The 24,220-nt window shown below is 38.2% G+C and overlaps 1 protein-coding gene across 1 annotated transcript; it reads left to right on the top strand.

Annotated features, from left to right (window-relative positions):
* Positions 1-19,150, top strand: LOC107826991 (uncharacterized). The gene is made up of 5 exons (XM_075253541.1): positions 1-369; positions 16,073-16,197; positions 16,437-16,751; positions 16,840-17,009; positions 17,868-19,150. Exons 1-5 carry the CDS (start codon positions 91-93, stop codon positions 18,254-18,256), a joined length of 1,278 nt encoding a protein of 425 aa, XP_075109642.1. The 5' UTR covers positions 1-90; the 3' UTR covers positions 18,257-19,150.
* Positions 19,151-24,220: the final 5,070 nt, after the last annotated feature.

The raw sequence follows: 24,220 nt of genomic DNA, 5'->3' as shown, positions 1-24,220 counted from the left end.
ACACATTCTTGCTGGTCTAGAACGACCTCAATATAGACTCCTCTTGTTAAAAAAAAAAAAAAAGAAAAGAAATTGGTAGAGAAGAATCCTATGATGGGTGACAAAGAAATCCCCAAGAAACAAGGGTCGAATAAGAAGAAGAAGAAGAGAGGTGGTTCAAAGAGGAGAATGACGTCTGAACAGACTTTGGCGTATAATTGTGTGAGCGAATGGGTTTTCTTGGACCGCTCTCCTCTTTCACCTGCTGCTGAGGATTTTGCTGTTCCTCAACCCAAAGAGAAATTACTCTTTGAACTTCATTCTCATTCTATTCATAGCGATGGCTTCTTATCACCTTTCAAGCTCGTTGAGAGAGCCCATCAAAATGGAGTGAGTTCCCTTTTCCCCCCTTTAGCGAATAGTTTTGTTTTTGTTGGTTGGTGTCTGTGCATATATGCTTTCTTATATATTGTGTTCTATTTGCTGGAGCTTGAGATAGATGATATGAAATTTCAAGTAGTTTCTCTTTCCTTAGGCTTTATTGTATGGAGATGGAACTAGAAAAGCATTTGCAGATATAATATGTGTCATAATGTATGTCACTTCACTCATTAATTAGTAGTACTACTGGTTTGTGCTGGAGAGAAATATGGTGTCACTTTATTCAAGTAATAACTCAGAATCAACTTTTTAGCCAGGAATATGATATTTGATGAGCTTGGATGGGCTGTAATCTCATTGAAGTCCAAGGCTTCTTGTTATTTTAATCTTGTATCTGCCAACTACTGTGGTGAAGAATCTACACAGTGATTTGACTTGGGTCAAAGTTGCTTGAATGTCTGTAATTCGGAATCTATGTAACCACCAAAAGGGATTAAGCGCGAAACATAAGGTTTGTAGAACTGAACAACAACAACAACAATAACTACCCAGTAAAATCCCACATAGTGGGGTCTGGGGCGGGTAATGTGTACGCAGACCTTACCCCTGTCCCGATAGGGCAGAGAGGTTGTTTCCGATAGACCCTCGGCTCAGAAAGACGAAAATAAAAAACAAGAAAAGAGAATTCATTAGTAACTCCAGTAAAAACAGTAATAGTAACAGAAGCATAAAAACCAAAAGATGAATGACATGCAATAACAATAACCAGAGTCTAAGGCCCGGGGCTAAGATAAACAGCAAGAATAGTGTGTGTTCAACATAAACTGCAAGCCATCTAAGATCAACCCTAATCCAACCCCGCCTCACCCCCGATATGAAGTAAGGAGAGCTCAACTACCCCTATTCTACAACCCTAATGCTTGACCTCCAGGCCTTCCTATCAAGGACCATGTCCTCGGAAATCTGCAGTCGTACCATGTCCTGCCTAATCACCTCTCCCCAATACTTCTTAGGTCTCCCTCTACCCCTTCTCGTACCCACCACGCCCAACCGCTCACACCTCCTCACCGGTGTATCAAGGCTTCTCCTTTGCACGTGCTCGAACCATCTGAGCCTCGCTTCCCGCATCTTGTCATCCACAGGGGCGACGCCCACCTTCTTCCAAATATCTTCATTCCTAATCTTGTCTGTCCTAGTGTGCCCGCACATCCACCTCAATATCCGCATCTCTGCTACTTTTATCCTCTGGACATGGGAGTTCTTAACCGACCAACACTCTGCCTCATACAACATGGTCAGTCTAACCACAACTCTATAAAACTTACTTTTGAGTATCGGTGGCACTTTCTTGTCACACAAGACTCCAGATGCGAGCCTCCATTTCATCCGGCCCGCCCCTATGCGGTGAGTGACGTCCTCGTCGATCTCTCCGTCCCCCTGAATCATCGACCCAAGGTACTTGAAGCTATCTCTCTTGGGGATGACCTGTGACCCAAGCCTCACATCCCCGTCTACTTCCCTCGACTCAGCGCTAAACTTGCACTCCAGGTACCCTGTCTTAGACCTGCTCAATTTGAAACCCTTAGACTCGAGAGTCTGTCTCCAAACCTCCAATCTCTCGTTAACACCGGCCTTCGTCTCGTCAATTAGAACTTTGTCATCAGCAAATAACATACACCATGACACCTCCCTTTGAATATGGTGTGTCAAAGCATCCATCACCAAGGAAAATAAGAACGGGCTAAGCGCAAAGCCTTGGTGTAAATCCATAACAACCGGGAAATGCTCCGAGTCGCCTCCCACAGTCCTAACCTTAGTCTTAGCTCCATCGTACATGTCCTTGATCGCTTTTATGTAGGCTACCGGCACGCCCTTCGCCTCAAGACATCTCCAAAGCACCTCCCTAGGAACCTTGTCATACGCTTTCTCCAAGTCAATGAACACCACGTGCAAATCCTTCTTCTTATCCCTATACTGTTCCACCAACCTCCTAATAAGGTGGATAGCTTCCGTAGTGGAGCGGCCCGGCATGAACCCAAACTGATTGTCGGATATAGACGTCGTCTTCCTCACCCTCACCTCCACCACCCTCTCCCAGACTTTTATGGTATGGCTAAGTAACTTGATACCCCTATAATTGTTACAACACTGGATATCACCTTTGTTTTTGTACAACGGAACCACTATACCCGACCTCCATTCCTCCGGCATCCTCTTCGTCCTAAAAATTACATTGAACAACCCAGTCAACCATTCCAATCTTGCTCTACCCACACACCTCCAAAACTCAACCGGAATTTCATCTGGCCCGGTCGTTCTACCCTACTCATCTTGCGCAAAGCCCCCACGACCTCCTCCACCTTAATGCGCCTGCAATGCCTAGAACCTCGGAGACTCTCCGAATGCCCCAAGTCCCCTAGCGCTATGTCCCGATCCCCCTCCTCATTTAGAAGACCATAAAAGTACGACTGCCATCTCCGCTTAATTTGGGACTCTCCCATCAATACTCTACCATCCTCGTCTTTGATGCACCTTACTTGGTCCAGATCCCGGGCCTTCCTCTCCCTCGCTTTAGCCAGCTGAAACAACTTCCTGTCCCCGCCTTTCTCCCCTAATTCCTTGTATAGACGGCTAAACGCTGCATTCTTAGTCTCTGTGGCCAAACTTCGCGTATGCTACCTTCTTCGCCTCCACTTTACCTTGGACTATGTCATTCCACCACCAGTCTCCCTGGTGCCTGCCAGAAAAACCCTTCGATACACCTAGCACCTCTCTCGCCGCCTCCCTCACATAGTTCGCCGTCGTTGACCACATAGTGCTCGCATCTCCACTACTCCTCCAAGCTCCCATAGCGGCTAACCTCTCCTCCAACTCCTGGACTTTATCTTTGGTTAAAGCTCCCCATCTAATCCTCGGTCGGCCACGAGCATACCTCTTCTTCCTCTTCATCATAATGCCGATGTCCATCACTAAGAGCCTATGCTGAGTCGCGAGTGTCTCTCCCGGGATAACCTTGCAATCCTTGCACAACCCTCTATCACACCTTCTAAGGAGAAGGTAATCGATCTGAGTCTTCACTGCCGAACTTCGGAAAGTAACCAGATGCTCCTCCCTCTTCGGAAAGGTCAAGTTCGCAATCACCAGCTCGAAAGCCTTAGCGAAGTCTAACAGCGAAGTACCTCCTCCGTTCCTATCCCCAAGGCCAAAGCCACCATGCACCTCGACATAACTACCAGCAGTCGCCCCAATATGACCATTAAAATCCCCTCCAATAAATAACCTTTCAGTAGGTGGAATACGACGCACAATCTCGTCCAAGCCCTCCCAAAAGCGCCTCTTAACCTCCTCATCCAAGCCTGCTTGCGGCGCGTAAGCGCTAACTACATTGAGGGTGCACTCACCAATCACCAACTTAATAAACATTAGCCTATCATTCACTCGCCTAACCTCAACCACATACTCTCTAGGATCCCTAGCCACCAAGATACCCACTCCATTCTTACCCCTCATGACTCCAGAGTACCACAACTTATACCCGTCCGCATTCCTCGCCTTCGACCCTGCCCACCTAGTCTCCTGGACACAAGCTATATTAACCTTTCTCTTCTGGAGAATCTTTGCCAACTTAATAAACTTACCCGTCAGCGTGCCTATGTTCCACGACCCGATCCTCAATCTACAAGCTCCCTCTTTCCCCTTACCCTCCTTTCCTCTCGTCCCAACCCCTAAGCCCCTCCCCACCCCCCTTCTCAACCCCGGCACCCCTCGAGGACATGACCTTACTCTACCATCCCACACCACAGCCACTATACCTACGGCAGACTCCGGAAAACACTAACACGGACCCAAACTAGAAAATAACCGGTTGCAACTACAAGTATTCTAATAATATGCAACTGAACCTGAAGTTTAAACACTTCTGTTGCAGACCTAATCAAGCTATTCTGTTTCCATCTTCTTTTTAATTGTTGAAGAATATTGCTCTGTTGTCTGTGTGTGTCCTTCTATCTTTTTAATTTACATTCCTGTGTAATCCTTTTACATTACCATGTATTTCTGGTTAAGTCTCGTTGTTCTGTTTGCTTCCATAAGTGGATGAAACTGAGAACTTGGAAGTCCATCAAGGTCCATGTGGAAAGACCTTGCTAATGCCTTTTTTTTAACACTAGACATAGGCTTCTAGGAAGGAAGGCTCTGAAGATGACATAAATAAGAGCTGAGTTGGGAATCTCTCTCGAAGAAAATGGCCTTTTTAGAAGCCTCTATAAGAGAGACTTTTTCTTCTCACTAGAGCAAAGGAGAAAGCCCCATAAAATGAATTATAAAAATATATTATATTAAAAGTACGAAGACCCTTAGCGGAAATATCGTTCACCTTTTACCTTTTAAAAATATATTCACATTAGACAAAATTATAATTAAATTATTGTTATTTAATCTTTTCTTAATATTTAGGTCTTTCAAAGCAACTAAATTTTGCTAAATCTTTTCTTATTTGAACTATGTAGGAATTCCTAAAATTTAGGAAATTAAGATATTATGCTATGAAAATTATCTCCTTTTATGATCACACTAATTGTGATATTAGGGTCTCTCTCAAGTTTTTATTTTCCCAACGGCATAAGCATTCTTTCTTTTTTTGATAACGGTAACATGTATATTAATAAATAAACAGCACTAGGGCAGTGCCAAGCCATATTTACAAGGAACAAAAACCAGCGATGTCAACCTAGGATTACAGTGCACCTATCAGGTCTACTAAAGATTCTACCTCCTCTACACAAGTTTCTACACCAGAAATGAAACAAAAGCAAACACTTCATCTTGATTTTCTGTAAAGAATTGCTTCTGTCTTCAAAAGTTCTTAAATTTCTCTCCTTCCAGATTGTCCACCATATGCACGCAGGAACCAATCGCCACCATTTCTTCTGTCTCACTATACCCCCATTGCAATTCCAACACTTCAACAGTTCACAAGTGTTACCTGGCATGCTCCATTTAAGGCCCACAATATTAAGAAAGAGCTGCCACAGTTGGTCAGTAAAAGGACAATGAAAAAACAAGTGGCTATTAGTTTCTATAGCTGAACCACATAATAGGCATCTAGAGCATAGCTGAAAACCTCTTCTTCTCAAGTGATCTTGGGTTAGACAAGCCTTTCTTGCAACTAACCATGAAAAGCATACCACCTTGAAAGGTACCTTTACTTTCCAAATATACCTCAAGGGCCATTGTTCTAACTGTTGGTTTGAAGCAGCAATTAGAGTATATTCGGATTTGACCGTAAAATTCCCACTCCTGCAAAGGTTCCAACAGAGTTTATCTTCAGTTTCTCCAAGACCTTGGAATTGTTCCAAGATATTAAAGAAATCCACAACCCTCTCTAATTCCCAATCACTCAAGGCCCTTCTAAAAGTACATTCCATCCTTGCTGACCCCAGGCATTGTCTAAAGAGGATGTAGGCGATGTTGCAATGCTGAAAAAATTAGGAAAAAGTTCTTTGAGAGGAAAGCATTCTTTGAGGTGAACTATGGTATATTTGTCTTTGACTTGTATTTTAGTTACGTTAAAGATTTCATTATTGCTTTTAAAAGTCAATTTTCCTGTTTTTTGCTTTGTGGTGTATATGCTATTCATGGTTGGTTGATTACTGCTTAAACTTGGAAAAAGTCTTATTTTGGATTCTCTTTTTTGTTCTTTTTAGTTTGCCATATTAATAGTTTGATATTTTCCTTAGGGTTGCCGAAGTCTTAATGGTTGATTCTAATTCAAACTCCTTTATTGCTTATTAGTGGCTTTGCGTATGTTTTTCATCTCTTCTTCTATTTTAAACTTGGTATTGACCGAGTCTTGTGTTTCCTTCCTTCTGGTTTTAGGTTGCATATTATAGATCTTAGAAGCCTTTGGATCCTTTGCAGCTAACACACCAAAGTACATTGAGGAAAATTATAATTTTCTTATGTTCATCACCATATGTTTCAGTTATGTGCCTAATATTTAGGAATTAAAGTCGCGCAAAATTTTATTTATGTAAATTCTTTTATTATTTGAATTGTGTAAAATAACTATAACTCCTTAATCTTATTCATGTAATCATGTGCAAGAAGAAAAACTTAAAAATTAATTCTTTCTACTATTTATCAAGATATAATGATTGAATTGATATCCTAACGGAAAGATTTTAAATACGCAAATATTAAATGAAAATATATTATTTCATTTAGGCGGTTAGAATATGTTCTTCCATAGAGTTGGATTAGAGTTGACACCTGCCCTGCCGAATCTCGATAAACTGGTTTGGCCATGAACACCGAAGAAAATTTCTGAATAAAAAGGAAAACAAAGGGAGTACAGCTAAAACGAGCACCGAAAAGTGCTGAATTGTTAAAGAACAATTGAAGAAGACCCATCTCTTTTATTTTTTATATCTTTATTTCGTTCTCCTATTTTCAGGATATTTATTGCTTTTATTTCATTATACAATTTACATGGTCAAATTAGCACTACCCTCATACAAAAATATTCTCACATGAGCAATTTGAGTATTATCCAGCAATTATTTAGTAGCATTTTGGTTCACCGTTTGATTATATGCCGTTTAGAGAATGCAAAGCCTTGCATTAATGTCAAATAGTGGTGTATATATTTGTTTGTACAATTTGAAAGTTTATGTTGTTATGATTAGAAATGAGATGATAATTTAGTCATTTATCCAAAAACACTATAGATGTGCAAAATTGACATCAAAACCAAAGTATGCATATATTAATAATTTTAACCAACTCTATGCAAAAATAGATTTTATGTTGGATATATGCATATGATTGAAGATAATATGAATGAAAACATAATCATATTTTAGTACAGATGACTATGCCTAAATTATGATTATGTTTTTCATTCATATTGCCTTCTCGATTTTTCTGCAATCACTTTTATATATTTTGTGTCTGCATGTGTTTGAGTTTTTTTTCTGATTGAAGTTGTGATTATTTATTAATTTATTAAAGTTGTGATGTTTGTTTCTTCACGTATATTATGTTTTTTATTTTGTGAACTAGCTCTTGAACATTTGTTGTTTCGTCGTGACTTCTAATCATTTGAATGAATTAAGCATAAAAATATTCTCAAGTATTTTTCTCTATACTTTTTGATTTATTTTGTGACCCTAATCATGCCTTACACGGATAATATAATGTTAAAAAGGGCAGCCCGATGCATGAAGCATCCCAGACCGTGCACAGATAATCTTATGTTATTGAACTAAAATTAAGAAACAAATAAATAATAACAATTTAAATCTGAATGCCAACTAGCCACACCCAAAGATGTAGAAAATCTATGAAAAAAAATGCTCAACCTTTAATTCCATGAAAATCATAGAAATATTTGTTTTTAAAGACCTAAAGATATCCCTGTAAACTGTCGGGCTCAAAATTTTTAAAACAAATAGCTCCAAGATAATTATTAACAAAAATGAGTAGGCAAATTTGAATAATGACCTATTCAAAACATATATTGCAAGTAAACCATTATTTCATTTGTGAAAAAATAGAAATAAGGCAATAACAAACATAACACGAAGAAATGCATGAATCTATTCTTAAAAATTAAAATGTCTCTCATGCTAATCTTCTTTCAAAAGTTAGTTTTTGAACTCCAAAATTGTTTTGATTTTGGTTATATATGTATATTAAACATGGCATCGTGATTTGAAGTGAAAAATTAAAACCTTTGATCAACTGAATATCACAAATGTAAAATGAAGATCTATGTTGCTCGGACTCTCCGAAAATATTGCCGGGTGCGTGTCGGATCCTCCAAAAATAGAATATCTATTTTTGGAGGATCCGACATGGGTGCGACATATTTTGGAGAGTCCGTGCAACATAGATGAAGATTATGGCTAAACATCAACATGATTCATCATTTTCATGAACTTGTTTTTTTAATTAATTTTAATTTATGACTCAAACACATTAAGTACTATTTATGTGGTTCTTTAAAATTTTGTATTTTATTATTATGGGGAACACACGCAACGCACGTATCCTAAGACTTTAGCTTTTTAAAAACCAAGTACTCTCTGGTTGTTTTGGGATGCCTTATTTATTAAATTGCAAATCAACTTGTCTAAAAGAAAACAGAAGTTCACTAAATGGTATGATCTTTTACGTCCCAGAATATTCTGCAAACATTACTAACATAGTAAGATACAGTCTGAATGCTATCTGAATTTTTAATAAAGAAACATTGATTGGTTTCCTTTTTTCTGAGTGGCAAATTGTCTAGGTCAACTGTTCTCTAAATGTTCAGGAACAGTGTGAATGTTACTTAGCAAACAAGAGAACACCATATCTAGTGTAATTCCCCTGTGTCCTCTGTGGTATTCTACTTCTTCCAAAGGAAAAGGGTTATTATTTCCCATGTACTTGGGGTATGGGTCCGTAGCACTGGTATCTTCAATTTTATCTTGTACTTTATAGAATATGTATTTGGTAACCATCTCTGTCCTATGACAGATGCCAATAAACAGGGACATGCCGAAGTGACATTCTTTCACTTCTGTTGTGTAAGGGTTATCGAGAGAGCTATGTGACATTCCAAGATAATTCAGCCAGCATTCCATGCCTGAAATCAAAATTCTGGCAACCCTGTTCTTCCTGTCCGTCATTTTCGTATTCTTTATCTTTTTAATGAATAGGTAAAAGTTTTAGTGATGAGTACAAGACGGTACTGTGATGATACAAAGGAAGTTCTCCTTGTACAGATTGAAGGAGCACAAACGATCCATCAAAAAGGCAAAATCAGTTACAACATTCTTCTTATACCAAAAGAAACGACATTTACTCTTCACATAGGACATATGTTCTTTCCTTCCACAGAGGCGTCCAAATGATCCATAGTATGCAGATAGGTACTGCATTATTGAGCTGCCTGCAGCCCTTCATAGTGAATTGTCCATTCCAGCTGCTGAATGCTTCCAGGTATAACCCAATATACTCCAAAGATATGTAGGAACATTGACCATAGTTGCTACATGTGATTATAGTGTAATAGATGATTTACATACTCCAAGGCTTCTTCACATATGTAGCATCTACTGCAAATTATGATCCCCCACTTCTCTAAATTATCCTTGGCTAAACAAGCATTATGTGCTGCAAGCCAACTGAAACATGCTACCCTGGAGTGCAATGGTCCTCCAAATCATCTTCTAAGGCCAGTTTTCCCGTGCCCACTGGAAATTCTTATAGCATGCTTTTATCATCTTTTCTTCCTCTCCATACCAAGGAATCTTCCACATTTTCCTCAAGATTAACAGTTGCCAACAGCATTATTAGCTCATTTATGCAATCAAATTCGCAGTCATTAAGGTTCCTCCTTAGGTGCAGATCCCACCCACTGTACACTCTTTGTTGTTAACAATCTCATTCAGCCACTGTACACTCTTTGTTGTTAACAATCTATCAGTCAGCATCTTTTTTGCAGCCATTGCCCACCTTTAGTCTGACCTTATCATTAAGTTCATCCTATTGACTCCTTATATGTTTCTATACAGAGTCTTGTTTTCTCACCAGATTTGTGCACCATTTATCTCTTTTACCATATTTAGTATTATCACATCCTTCTATAATTACTCTTTGTAGCCATTGAAGGTCCTTTTTTTTGGGGGGGGGGGGGGGTTTCGAAATGAAGCCTTTTAGTTTTCTTCTTTGGCAGTCGACTGCTTTACCACGTTGGTTGACTAATCCTGAGACAGTGAAAACACTAAATAAATACTGAATGTAAAGTGATGAAAGTAAATGACACAACGATGTTTTTGTACTGGTTCAGATTTGATGTGGATCCTAATCTAGTCCCCTTGGGTTGCAAGAGGGTCTCTCTGTAAGCTCCTTGGTGAATTGATTATAACTTCATTGATGAGTTGAAGCCTTTTTAGTTTTCTTCTTTGGCAATCGGCTACTTTTCCATGTTAGTCGACTAATCCTGAAAGAACTAAATAAATACTGAATGTAAAGTGTATGAAAGTAAATGACACAATGATGTTTTTATACTGGTTCAGATTCAATGCGAATCCTAATCTACTCCCCTTTAGTTGCAAGAGGGTCTCTCAGTAAGCTCCTTGGTGAATTGGTTACAACTTTTTTGATGAGTATCCTATGCACACACCAAACTTAATTTTAAAATTCTCATTTCTTTAGATACAATGCCTCACCAATTATTTTATCTCTCTTCTCTCTTTTGATTACACAATTGTTCTCACTGAAATGCAATGTGTGTTAAGAGTAAAACAAAGAGCTTGGAATTTAATAGATGAAAGTATGTCTTGAGCCTTCGTCTTCTTCTGAATATATAGCTAGAGCCAGTTGATGCTCATCCTTGATTTCAGTGATTGATTTGATTTCCTTGATACAGAGATAGCAACCCAAAGGATTTGATCCTTGAAAAAGATATATTGTGATCTTTTCCAAGAATAAAAGGTGGAGCTTTAAATGCTTTGGTCTTCTTTCCTTGTGTCTTCTACTGGCCTCCATCATCTTGCTGATTTCTTATGATCTTTTCCAGGAATAAAGGTGGAGTTTTAAATGCTTTGGTCTTCTTTCCTTGTGTTTTCTGTTGGCCTCCATCATCTTGCTGATTTCTTGCTTATGCTATCTTTGCACGATCATCTCGTTGATATTCTTCCTTATTTGTCGTCTAATTCTTCCTTCTATGTTTGACCATTTCTAATCTTGCTCCTAAGAATCTACTCTTCTTATCTTCAGGTCTTTAATTAAAGATATTTGATTATCCTTTGATTTTTTCTTGTGAATCTTCTTGACAGATCTTCTTTCCATCTTTATAATTATTCTTCCCGTAGTTGCTTTGATCTTCCCCTGTTGATGTTAAATTGGTCTTCCTTCGATCTCAGTCCCTTTTCTATTCCTGCAAAAACCATTTGCCATACTTAGTTCTGATTCTAATTTTGTCATCATAAAAATTGGGTGCTAACAATTTCCCACTTTTTGATGATGACAATAAAAATTTGAAAATGATTAATCTAAAAAAAATTGAGATCAAGACTTGTTACTTCCCTTAGTGAGCATGGAGTAAGTTTGACTTGCTCCACCTGAGTCGGTGCTACGGCTTCAGGTGCTGCTACGGCTTTAAGTGCTCCCCCTGAGTTTATTCTCCACCTTTGACATCAACAAAAAGGAAAATACAAAGGAGTTAGACACACAATAAAGCATATTGTTGACTAAATATGGAAGATAATATGTAACTCAACTACATACCGAACAGTCGGCTAGACAGAAGCAACCAGTCAAAAGATGTAAGTTTAGAGTTTACATCAAGGTTGCTGAATCATCAGTCCAACGCAAAACATAATAATTATCCAAAAAATATTCCATCAACTAAGCAGATTAAGCAGATTGAGATACTTGGTTATTGTCGTCATCCCCTGCAACAATATCTTTCTCGATCATAGGATTAATATCATCAAATATGACATGAAAAAATTCTTCTACGCACATAGTACGCTTGTTGTAAATCCTACAAGCTCTGCTAGTGTTTGGGTAGCCAAGAAATATACTTTCATCACTCCTAGGATCAAACTTTCTAGATTGTCCTTATCGTTGTTGTGGACAAAACATTTACATCCGAAGGGATGAAAATAACTGATATTTGGTCTCTTACTTTTCCATAGTTCATATGGAATCTTTTTCAAAATAGGTCGTATAAGACAACTGTTCAAAATGTGGCATGTTATGCTTACTACCTCTGTCCAGATGTGATTTGGCAGGGAGTATTCAGTGATCATTGTTCTTGTCATATCTTGCATGGTTCGATTTTTTGTGCTCCGCTACTTTGTTTTGCTGGGAGTATCTAGGTGTCGAAATATTGTGTGTGAATCCTTATTCATCATAGAATACTTTTAAAGGATTTGCTTTCGAATTCGCCTCCATGATCACTCTATATAGTAGAAATGTAGTATCCGTTTTCTCTCTGTACTTTCTTGCAGAAGATCTCAAAGTTCTTTAGAGCTTCATCTTTATGAGCTAAAAATATTACCAGGTGAAGCGAGAATAGTCATCTATAATAACAAATACGTACCTTTTTTTCTCCTATACTGGCAGTTCTGGTAGGACCAAAGAGATCCATGTGTAAAAGTTGTAAGGGTTTAGGAGTAATAACTATATCTTTAGACTTGAAGGAGGTGGTTTGCTTACCAAGTTGACATGCATCACATACATGATTCTTAGAGAAGTGAAGCTTAGGCAGACCAATGACCAATTCATGTCTAGACATTTTTTCAATTACTAGCATGACCAAGTTTCTTATGTCACAACCAGAGATCATCAGATATATATGCTAGACAAATATGCTTATTTAGGTTTTTAATGCAATCAAGAGTATAGACGTTACCATACCTTTTTACGTGGCAATATAGCGATACCTAATTCATGTCCAATGGTACATCTTGTCTTTTTTAATTTTACTTCATATCTCGAGTCGAATAATTGGCTAATACTTAGTAGATTGTAGTTTAGCCCATCCATAAGATATACATCAGTAATGTCGCACATGTTACTGAATGAAACTATTTTTATGCCAATGATTTTTCCCTTTTGAGCCATCACCAAATCTAACGTTACCTCCATCTATCACCCGTCATATGACTGGAAATTATCAAGATACTGTTTCCTTTTGTGATTCTTCTTGTGGTGTTCCTTCAAAATAGAAAAGTTACTTCCTTTCGGATAACAAGTTTACTTGGGTCCTTTTTTATTAGATCTGATGTTCCTGTATTAGTTTTTGGTCTACAGACCCATCCTTGATTATGACAAAATCTGTAATTTGAGTACTTATGTCCAAATTTGCCATAGTAGTAACATGAGTGAACAGACTGTTCATTAATAACAGATTTACATGTAGACTTACTTTGTCTATATGTGTTATTGGTAGGTCTTTTTCCAGTATACTCACAAGATTGAATTGGCTGGTTTGACCTAACTGAACCGTGATGGATTTATGCAGACCATTTATTTGCAATAGTAATTCCTGAACTTGTTCCTTAAAGTTTTCTCTTTCGAGTTCACAAACTTCAAGATTAGGTTCCAGATTCTTCTTTTCCCTATTTTGGCCTCTTTATTTCATTTACATAATCTTTTAATGCGGTATCTATAATATCTTGTAATTCATTACATCTGTCGCAGTTGTAGGGTCTTACCTCACTTGTTTCTCCCTTAGCCATAAGGCAGTGATCTGCTAAGTCTTCATGATCATCATCTGAAATGTCTTCATCAGTCCAGCATCCGGAGAAATCATTTTCATGGAGGGACACAAAGCATATATTTGCAGTTTCGTCATGATCTGTTGTGTCCTCATCACTCCAACACCCAATTGATCTAGTCTTCTGATATTCTTTGGATGTCTTCCTTTTTAGTTTTGGGCATTCAGCCTTGATATGTACATATTTTCAACATTCATAGCACTTTCCATCACTTCTTTCTTGTTCATTGAAATTTCTTGGTTTAATGGAATTTGTTCTGCCTTTCTTGGCGTTCCTGAATCTTTTCATTAGGCCATTCCCGGTTTTGGATACTATGGCAATTTCTCCTTTCGGGGCTTCTAAATAAATACTGAATGTAAAGTGTAGGAAAGTAAATGACATAATGATGCTTTTATATTGGTTCAAATTCAATATGGATCCTAATCTAATCCCTTGGGTTGCAAGAGGGTCTCTCTGTAAGCTCCTTGGTGAATTTGTAACAACTTCGTTGATGTGTTTCCTACGTACACACCAACCTTAATTCTACAGTTCTCGTTTCTTTAGATACAATGCCTCACCAATGATTTTATCTCTCTTCTCTCTTTTGATTACACAATAGTTCTCACTAAAATACAATGCTTGTTAAGAGCAGAACAAAGAGTTTGGAAGTTGAGTAGACGAAGTATGTCTTGAGTCTTCGTCTTCTTTTGAATATATAGCAGTTGATGCTCATCCTTGATTTGAGCCATTGATTTGATTTCCTTGATAGAGAGATAGTAACCCAAAGGATTTGATCATTGGGAAAGATATATTATGATCTTTTCCAAGAATAAAAGGTGGAGCTTTAAATACTCTGGGCTTCTTTCCTTGTGTCTTCTACTGGCCTCCATCATATTGCTGATTTCTTGTGATCTTTTCCAGGAACAAAAATGGAGCTTTAAATGCTTCGGTCTTCTTTCCTTGTGTTTTTTGTTGGCCTCTGTCATCTTGCTTAGGCCCCGGTTAGGAGGTGTGAGCGGTTGGCTGTGGCGGGTATGAGAAGAGGTAGAGCGCGGCCTAAGAAGTATTGGGGAGAGATGATCAGGTAGGACATGGTGCGGGTTCAGATTTTTGAGGACATGGCCTTGGATTGGAAGGTGTGGAGGTCGAACATTAGGGTGGAAGGTTAGGAGGTAGTTGAGCGTTTTTCTAGTTCGTACCGGGTGTGAGGCTAGTCTGATAATGTTTTGTGACTGCTAGTGGTTAATATTGTGTCCACACTATTTTTCCGTTTTTATAGTACTGTGCAATTATTAATGGTTATTGTTATTGCTTTTCCATTTATTTTCTGGCTCATACGATGCTGATATTATCTTCCTGGCTTCTGTCTCTTTTCGTCTTCTTGAGCCGAGAGTCTATCAGAAACAACCTCTCTACTCCTCCGGGGTAGGGGTAAGGTCTGCGTACACACTACCCTCCCCAAATCCCACTTGTAGGATTTTACTGGGTTGTTGTTGCTGTTGTTGCTATCTTCGCACATTCATCTCGCTGATATTTTTCCTTATTTGTCTTCTAATTCTTCCTTTTCTGTTTGACCATTGCCAATCTTGCTCCTAAGAATCTGATCTTCTTATCTTCAGGTTTTCAATTAAAGGTATTTGATTATCCTTTGATTTCTCGTTTTCCTTGTGAAGCTTCTTGACAGATATTCTTTCCTTTTTTAGAATTATTCTTCCAGTAGTTGTTTGATCTTCCCCTGTTGATGTTAAATTGATCTTCCTTCGATCTCAGTCCCTTTTCTATTCCTGCAAAAACCGTTTGCCATACTTAGTTCTGATTCTAAAGTGTCATCATAAAAACTGAGTGCCAACAGCCATGAATCTCCAGTGCCACTTTAGAGCAAACCTTTTTCCGTAGGTTGAGATTTTTTACTCCCAAGCCTCCAATTTGTTTGTTATTTGTGCCAATGTTCCATTTCACCTAAATGCATCTTTCTTCTATCCTGATTTCCCTACCACAGAATTGCACCTTCTCCTATCCAATTGCCTTTCCACTTTTCAGGCATAGGAAATAAGGACATAAAGTCAGCAGGAATCCCATCAATCATACTTTTTATTGAAAAGCTAGTTTGGAGAATTAAATCTATTTTCGGGGCTAGGGGAGGTGGCTTGGCATTTGATGCTCTTCGAAAAGCTAGAGAAAGTGAAATTAGACCTGTAGTTTGTTGATAAGTGATCAACTAAGAATCTATCTTTTCACAGGTAAAGAGGTTCGGTACAACATTTGTAGGTGGGGGGAAAAGATTCAGCATCAGTAAAACCTTGACACCTATTTCTATTTGTATAAACTAAATCTGCTTCTATAAAATTCTTTTTTCTTACAATTAGTTGCCTATGTTACAGTTCACTGTTAGTTTATTTTTCCATCTAATTGCATATTGAGCAACTAATGTAGTGCAACTTGTTCCATAACAGGTAAAAGTTCTTTCATTGACAGATCATGATACTATGTCTGGCATCCCCGAAGCACTGGAAGCAGCTCGTAGATTTGGCATTAAGATTATTCCCGGAGTTGAAATCAGTACAATGTTCTCCCAAGGGTTAGTCTATTGATTTGGTTTATTGTTCTACCTTAAACTGGACAAAGATGTGAAATTTATTTCTTGGCTTTCTCTCTCTCTCTCTCTCTCTCTCTCTAAAGTACTCTATGATACAACAAGGTCTTTCTTTAATTTTCTGTTTTTGGTGTTCCATTACAAATTTGACGACTCTGTTGATCCTGGAGATTTTCCAGTCCTGTCATCACTTCACTGCGGAATTTTAAAGGTTTTCATTACAGGAGGGACTCTGCATCAGATGAACCAGTGCACATTCTTGCATATTACAGCAGTTGCGGACCAGCAAAATTTGATCAACTAGAGAAGTTCCTGAGTAGTATACGGGATGGACGTTTCCTCCGTGCGGAGAACATGATTTCAAAACTTAACAACCTGAAGTTGCCCCTTAAGTGGGAGCAGGTAGAAAAAATTGCAGGAGAAGGAGTTGCTCCAGGGAGGTTGCATGTTGCTCGTGCTATGGTTGAAGCTGGCCATGTAGAGAATCTAAGACAGGCATTTTCCCGATATCTTTATGATGGAGGACCTGCTTATGCTACGTAATTATCAAGCTTTGGTTAGATTAAATCTATTGCTAAGGTTATTTTGTTTCATTGAAAAGTTTGATGAAGAGTGGCCGTGGTACAGGGGAAGCGAGCCACTTGCAGAGGAAACCGTCCAATTTATATGTGAGACAGGAGGCGTGGCAGTTTTGGCACATCCATGGGCATTAAAAGATCCAATAGCTGTTGTTAGAAGATTGAAAGAAGTCGGTCTACATGGTATAGAGGCCTACAGGAGTGATGGAAAACTCGCAGGTACCATACATTTTGCCCTAGTGTTTAATACTTCAACTGATTTTTGTGAATATGTTACCTCTAAATGCATAAAAATTAACTCATAGTAATAATATAATTGCATTATAGCAGAAAGCGCAAAATCAAGTTGAAATTCTTATATCAACAATTATCCTCTAACTTTTCACCTTCCCCTCTCTCTTCTATTGGTTGGACATCAAGCCAGATGTGTTGATTTTATGAATTCTTGTGCTTTTATCATTAGTGAAGGACTAGTATTGATAGGTTAGCAATGATACGAGCAAGTTTCTGGAATGACAGGTTTTGTATTTTGACTCTTCTTGATTGTTCGAAGAAAATAGGATGCTTGCAATTTCTCTGTTTGCTAAGTGTTGCCCTTGTTTCTCCCAATCTTCATGGTACATAGAAGTCGTATGCCAAAACTATTTAATGTAGATGGTTGTGTTAATTACCTTTGACAGATTCCCAGCCTATTTAGAAGTCAGTGCTTTTGTCAATGTTTCGTCCTTCACCTTGATTATATTTCGGGGTACATGTAGCATGTGGGAGCTGGTGCTCGACTTAAGCATAAATATAGTGAAAAGGTTGAAAAATATTTATTTATTCTGAGTTTGTATCCACTACCACATAGTTGTTATAGTTGGCCGTATCTGGACTTTCTTTTTGTATATTATATGGATGGAAGAGTTGCAATAGAATCAAGCTGAATTTGGGACCGCTATTCGAAATCTTAGGGAAACATTGAGATATCTTATCTCATGCCTGCTTTTCGAGAAAAAATGCCAATTGTTACTCTGCATCTTTGAAATGCCTGATCTGCCTTTAATTATATTTCCTTTCACCTGTTTCTGTGAACAGCATACAGCGACCTAGCAGATGCTTATGATCTGCTGAAGCTTGGGGGTTCGGATTTCCATGGAAGAGGGGGGAAACAGGAGTCTGAGGTGGGAAGTGTGAGCCTTCCGATGTTGGCTGTGCATGAATTCCTGAAGGTGGCCCGTCCCATCTGGTGCAGAGCGATTAGGGAAATTCTGGAGAATTACGCAGAAAATCCATCAGAAACGAATTTACAACTTATTATGAGTTTTGGAAAGCCCAAAGTTTGCAGGGGCATTTCTCCTGTGAGTTGTTCCGGTGATTTTATCAGTCGATGCTTATCGTCCTGGTTGACAAATGAGGAGAGACAGGATGCGGAATTTGAGGCCATCAAACTGAAGCTTGCCGCCATCTCAGTCAGTCAAAGATAGATGCAGGCTCTGTAGTGCCCGCAATAAGGATATCCATTTTTGCCATTATTTTGGGACACCATGGGTGAACATATATGGTTATATCTGTAGGTGGTAGTTTTCTGTTCTGTTTCCTCTCCTCCTTCCGCTCCTCGTCCTTCTCCCTCCCCCATTTTTTGGCCCTGTTTCCTATTATTGTCTCCTCTCAAATTTACATTTATATGCCACTATTATATGTGGTTGACTCAGAAGAAATGCAGATTATTTCTTGCATTACCTCTTCAAAGCTACTGAATACTATTGGAAAACCCTTGCAGAGCTTATACTGGTTAGTGGTTATACACTAGTTTTGATTTATCATTTATACCTGTGATATACCCTTTCCAGAGTAGTACTAAGCAAAACTATCGAAGCTGCAAAGGGCTGAAGGATGAAACATGCAAAGTAAAATAAGCACCTGACCTGTTGGTCTTAAACACTGTCGCGCTGTTCTTCCACTTTTCTTTTTCCTAAAATGTTTTATGCAACTGCCATGTATCTCTGGTGTGTTGTAAACCTTGGTGTGGTTGCCTCACTCTGTCCCGTATTCCTATGGCAAATAAATTTCAAATTTGAGAAGGAAAAAAAGGGACTATGGTGCACAGCAGTTTGAGGGGAGAACAACCCCTCAGAATTAAAATTAAAAGACACGTAAAAGCAGTAGCAACTATATGGAGAAAACTTAAGGTGAAAGTTCAGATGATACTAAGATGGAAGGGCAAAAAAAAAGGTGAGCGGGCAAAAGATTGTGTTTGACTATTCAATTCCTATGCAAAAACTTTAAGAGATCTATAATAGAAGTTGATATTCCATGCATATGCATGAGCTACACTAGATGAAGCTATATTTTTCATAGGAAAAGGTTTTTTTTAAGAATGTTCTAAAGGGGGAAATAATGTTACACACAATGTTTTAGTACTTAAAGGTACGTCATACGTATACTAATGTATGCTACGAATGAGATCATCTTTGAAAGTATATAAAGTAAGTTAATCATGTTACCTTGGAGGTTACAAATATTTAAGATCATGAACATAAAGTACCAAGAGGGTTGTAAGGTCTATAAGCTAAACGAATCGAAGAAAATAAGTTTCGTCAAAAGTCCGCAAGTTAAGAATGTTATAACCCGCACTTTTGGGGTGAGACTAGGGCACTTAACGTGATAAGAAGATTATTTTATGAGATATTTTAGTCATATGATAGTCGTGTGTTAAGTTTTGAAGAGAAACAGAAGTCAACGAAAGTCGTCACAAGTTATGTTCATATATTTAATTGAAATTTGGATCTAATGTCACTGAGATTTTCTCCCAATATACTTGGAGTTATGGAGTAATCCACCCATCAAATAGAAGATCTAAGAGTCTAGTTTCCAATGCATTAAACCGTGCGTCAATACGACATCAGAATCGAAAGATATTCACATTTTCGCGAGACTGCGCAAGTAGCTCACTATGGGGCCCACTTAGGCGGTGGATGACCCTTGAACATTTTAAAGTGGTTGGAAGGCTCATTTTTGGTCATGTTCGACCAAGAACAGTTCCCAAACTCTCTTAACACCTCTCTAAAAGTTCTGGAAGGTTCCAAGTTGAATCAAAGGTGGTTTTACCTAAATCTAACCTCAAAAGTTAGCCTAAGTGAAGAAAAGAGTCTCAATGGCATTGTGATGTCATTAAAGGTGCTTGTAAGCTAAGGGAAGCTTTGGTTCGAGTTTGTTCAGATTATTTAAGGTAAGTATTACACCCTATTGCTTGTGCTTAATCTTATCTATGTGTTGGTTAAGTTAATTTGATGAAGAACTACAAGATAGAACTTGAAGAGGTATAAAAAGTTGTTGTCTCTTATTGGACTATTTTGGAGTTGCATATATGAGTTCATATGGGTGAAAATTGTGGGGAATAACTTGGTTATAATTTTGTTATTGTTGTTGTGCTCTTCAGTATGTTGATGCTGTTATAATTAGGAGAAGAAGGGGCCACACATTACCTAGAAGTTGTTCATGTTGTTGTTATATCTTGTTGGGTTGTTTGATGTTACTTTTATGATGGATATAAGGTTGGAATGCCATGTCTATATATATATATATATATATATATATATATATATATATATATATGTATGTTTATATGCCGGACCTGTTGATGGTGTTGTAAGTACAAGGGAGATGGGAAAAAGAGTTGGGGTTTGGTTCCAATCCAAGCTTGTCACTCGTCGTGATAAATAGTAGTTTCGCTGGTGACGTTGGTGCACTTGTTGTTGTGTAGCTTGATTTGTGTTGTTGGGCTCTTGGGCGTGTTGTGATGCTGAAAGTATATAGTTGAAGGTTGTATTTGTTCTAGTTGTTTTTATGGACTTGGAAAAAGTAAGGAAAACAAGGAAGACAATGCCCGTTTTGATATAAAATAAGCTTGTCGTTCGTTGTACGATAGTTTTATCTTTTGTAGCTTAACGATAGTATTATTAGATTTGTTGTATATTAAAGTACGACGAGACGAGTTCAACATGGTTCTGGGACAGATTGTGATAATGTATGTTATAGCTTTTGGCATGATCCAGGTAACGACACGTAAACGTAAAGTTATTTCATAAATGGTTCCACTCTTAGTAGTTAAGGAAGTCTACGTTATTCATGCCTGCGAAATATAATCTAAAGCATGTCTAAATATGTTCTTATGTCTCTATTGAGGCATATGATAAATATTTTAATGTTCATAATGTAATGTTATATACATCTTCATTTACCACTAAGCTACGGACGGTCGGTCAGTTACTAGCGATTGGGCAGTTATGTATTACCACTAGTTGGGCACACATGTATTTATCACCGAGCTACGATCGGTCGGATAGTTACTATTGTTCAGTTGGGCAATCATGTTACGATATGGATAACAGTCCCAAAGATAGGTTGATTCTTATATCTCTCTCATTGATGTTGGCTTATTGTTATTTTCAGTTCTGCCTTACATACTCGGTACATTATACGTACTGACGTCCTTTTTGTTGTGGATGCTACATTTATGCCTGCAGGTGTAGGTAATCAGTTTGATGAGCCCTCATAGTAGACGAAGTTAACATTCAGTTAAGGATCAGTAAGACTCCACTTCATTCGGAGTGCAGGCGAGTCTATAAGTCATCGTGTCAGAGTTTTGCTACAGACTTATGGGTAGGCTGGGGCCATGGCCCGACCATGTTTTGATGTCAAATATTTTTAGAGGCTTTGTAGACACATATTCATTATGTATAGCATGTCAGAGGCCTCGACGGCCCATGTGTATTCATGTTTTGAGTTTGATGGTTCGCTGATACATCATTTCCCCACTTACAGTTACATATTACGAGTGGTGGCCATGTTGGCCCATGATAGTTACAACAAGAATGAGTTCAGCCAAGTCGGCCTATGTATGTTCTAGTATTCATCAAACGATCATGAGTTACATAGTGGTTCGCTCGGGCCGGTACGACACCAGGTGTCAGTTACGCCTCCAAGGTTGAGTTAGTTCAACCGGGATATCATTATTCTGTTAGTTTCATTGATGATTGATCAAGATATACTTGGATTTTCCTAATGAAATATCGTTCTGAGTTATTTTTTATATTCCAAAGTTTTTGTGATGAAATAAAAAATCAGTTTGGTATTTCTATACGCATCTTTTATAGTGATAATGCATTAGAATACTTATCCTCTCAACTTCAGTAGTTTATGACTTCTCAGGGAAATTATTCACTAGACTTCGTGTCCATATACCCCTCAGTAAAATGGGGGTTGCAGAGAGAAAGAATAGGTACCTCAGCAGGATTGATCGTACATTTCTCATTGAGTCTCATGTTGTGCTGCATTTTTTTGGAGATGCAGTTCTCATAGCTTGTTATTTGATTACCCAGATGCCTTCATCTTCCATCCAAAATCAAATTCCGCATTCACTACTTTTAGGAGAATATGTTTTGTTCATAAATTCGCTCCCGTAAAAGATAAGTTAGCTCATCGTGTTCTCAAGTGTGTCTTCCTTCAGTATTCTTGAGTTCAAAAGGGATATCGTTGCTACTCACTTGATATTTGTAGGTAACTTATATCAGCTGATATCATATTTTTTAGTCTAAGCCATACTTTACCTATTCTAACCACCTTGCTTTTCATGATCCAAAATCCTTCATTAGGCGTTATGATGACACCTAATCTCTAAGACTAAATAAGCCGATTACTTACAATACTTAAACCGGTGAAACATTATATTTTAAAACATAATTTAATGTAAATACCGAGATAAATGTGACATAAGCCTATATGGCAATAACCACAATAATTCTGTAAGTCCCCAAAAATTTCACCTAAAAACCTGGCGTTACGATGCCAAGGTGGACTTATGTGTTGATGATTGTAGAGATTCTTCGCGGCGAGAAGGACTTTTTGGATTGAACAGTGCATTGGGTAGTTGAAGGAAATTTTTGGCAGAACAGGGCATTTTTGCGGTCCTCTATGCAACCGCAGAATCACTCTGCGGGCCGCATATCGACCCACAGATTGCAACATAAAAGTGGCCAATTTTGGAGGGTCGTTGTGTGGTCCAATATTCCATCGCATAATGCTTTCGCGGGTCGCACAATCCATCGCATACCCAGCATAAAGATTTTCGGAGGGGAGTTGTGCAGTGCATTATGCGACCACAAACCCGGTCTGCAAGTCACAGACCTGACCTGAACAACCCAGTTCTTGACATCACTTCTGCAACCCATTTTACAGACCGCATATCTATTCTATGGTCCACTCTGCAACCGCAAAGCTTTGTTCGGAGGGTCCATTTTCTGGTTTATATAACCTGACCCTATTTCGATATATAGACGTTAATAGTCATTTGTAAGGTAAAAATCTGATATTTTAAGAGTGAGGAAGTGCTCTAGAGTGAGAGAGGGTTCCTAAACTAATTGTTCATCAATTCTTGCTCAAGGCTTGGAGGATTAATAAGGAAAACTCACTAGGTCTTCATCCTAGAGGTAAGATTCTACTCACTAGGCCTTCATCCTAGGGGTAAGATTCTATTCCCTAGCCCTCAATTTCGGGATTTAACTGAAACTAGGTAATGAGAAAAGCAATTCTTGGGTGTGGGAGTTGTTCATTATTCATGCATGTACTATCAAGATTTGTGGGAAGATTGTTAAGCTTAATTGGGTAGACTTTGGGTAGTGGGATAAAGGAATCCTCCATAGGAGGGCCTTGAAATCATAATGCCCACCTAGTGTTTGATAAAATGCTCAAATGAGCTGGAACCATGAACTCCTTCCTAATTTGGGTTCAATTTTGATATATTACCAAATAGATCAAAGTGGCTAAGATTTTTGAACATTGTAGTAATTTAAGGAAGCTTAAGGCGAGGTATGTTGGATAAACTTCTCTCTTAGAATCAAATCTCATGATGTCCTTGTAAGTTCCGAGTTGTTCATTATAAATTAGCTATTCCGAATAAGCTTCGCAATATATATATATATATATATATTCCAAATATATTTACAAATATTCTTATAGTATTATGTTGTTCTTGGGGAGTGTGTTCAAAGCACGAGTCATGTGTTAAGATGCTGTGACTTCAAGTCAAGTTCAAATGAAAGTTGTTATGCCAAATTGTGTAAGAAATCTCAATGTGCCAAATACCCTATTTGCTCACATGCATATTTAATGTTTTAATTTGAAAAGCCTTGGTGTAGATGATCCATGATGATAATTGAAAGTGAAAGAAGGGAGCATGAGATATGATGTGCGGCCAATGTACCAAGAATGATATTGTGTTATGGCTATTAGAGCCAATGAAATGAATGATATGTAAAAGATTATGAAATGAGTGGTGAATACTTTAAATAATAAATGCTTCGAGAGTATCATTTAGCCACACAGGAAGGGTAGGTCAAGATAACCTAACCCCGAAACTACACGTGCCAGTGTAGGAGTGATTGGGGGTA

The sequence above is a fragment of the Nicotiana tabacum genome, chromosome 5 (assembly GCF_000715075.1).
Source record: "Nicotiana tabacum cultivar K326 chromosome 5, ASM71507v2, whole genome shotgun sequence".
Lineage (NCBI taxonomy): Eukaryota > Viridiplantae > Streptophyta > Magnoliopsida > Solanales > Solanaceae > Nicotiana > Nicotiana tabacum.
Note: the sequence above shows the minus strand (reverse complement) of the source record. Positions and strands in the feature narration are given on the sequence as shown.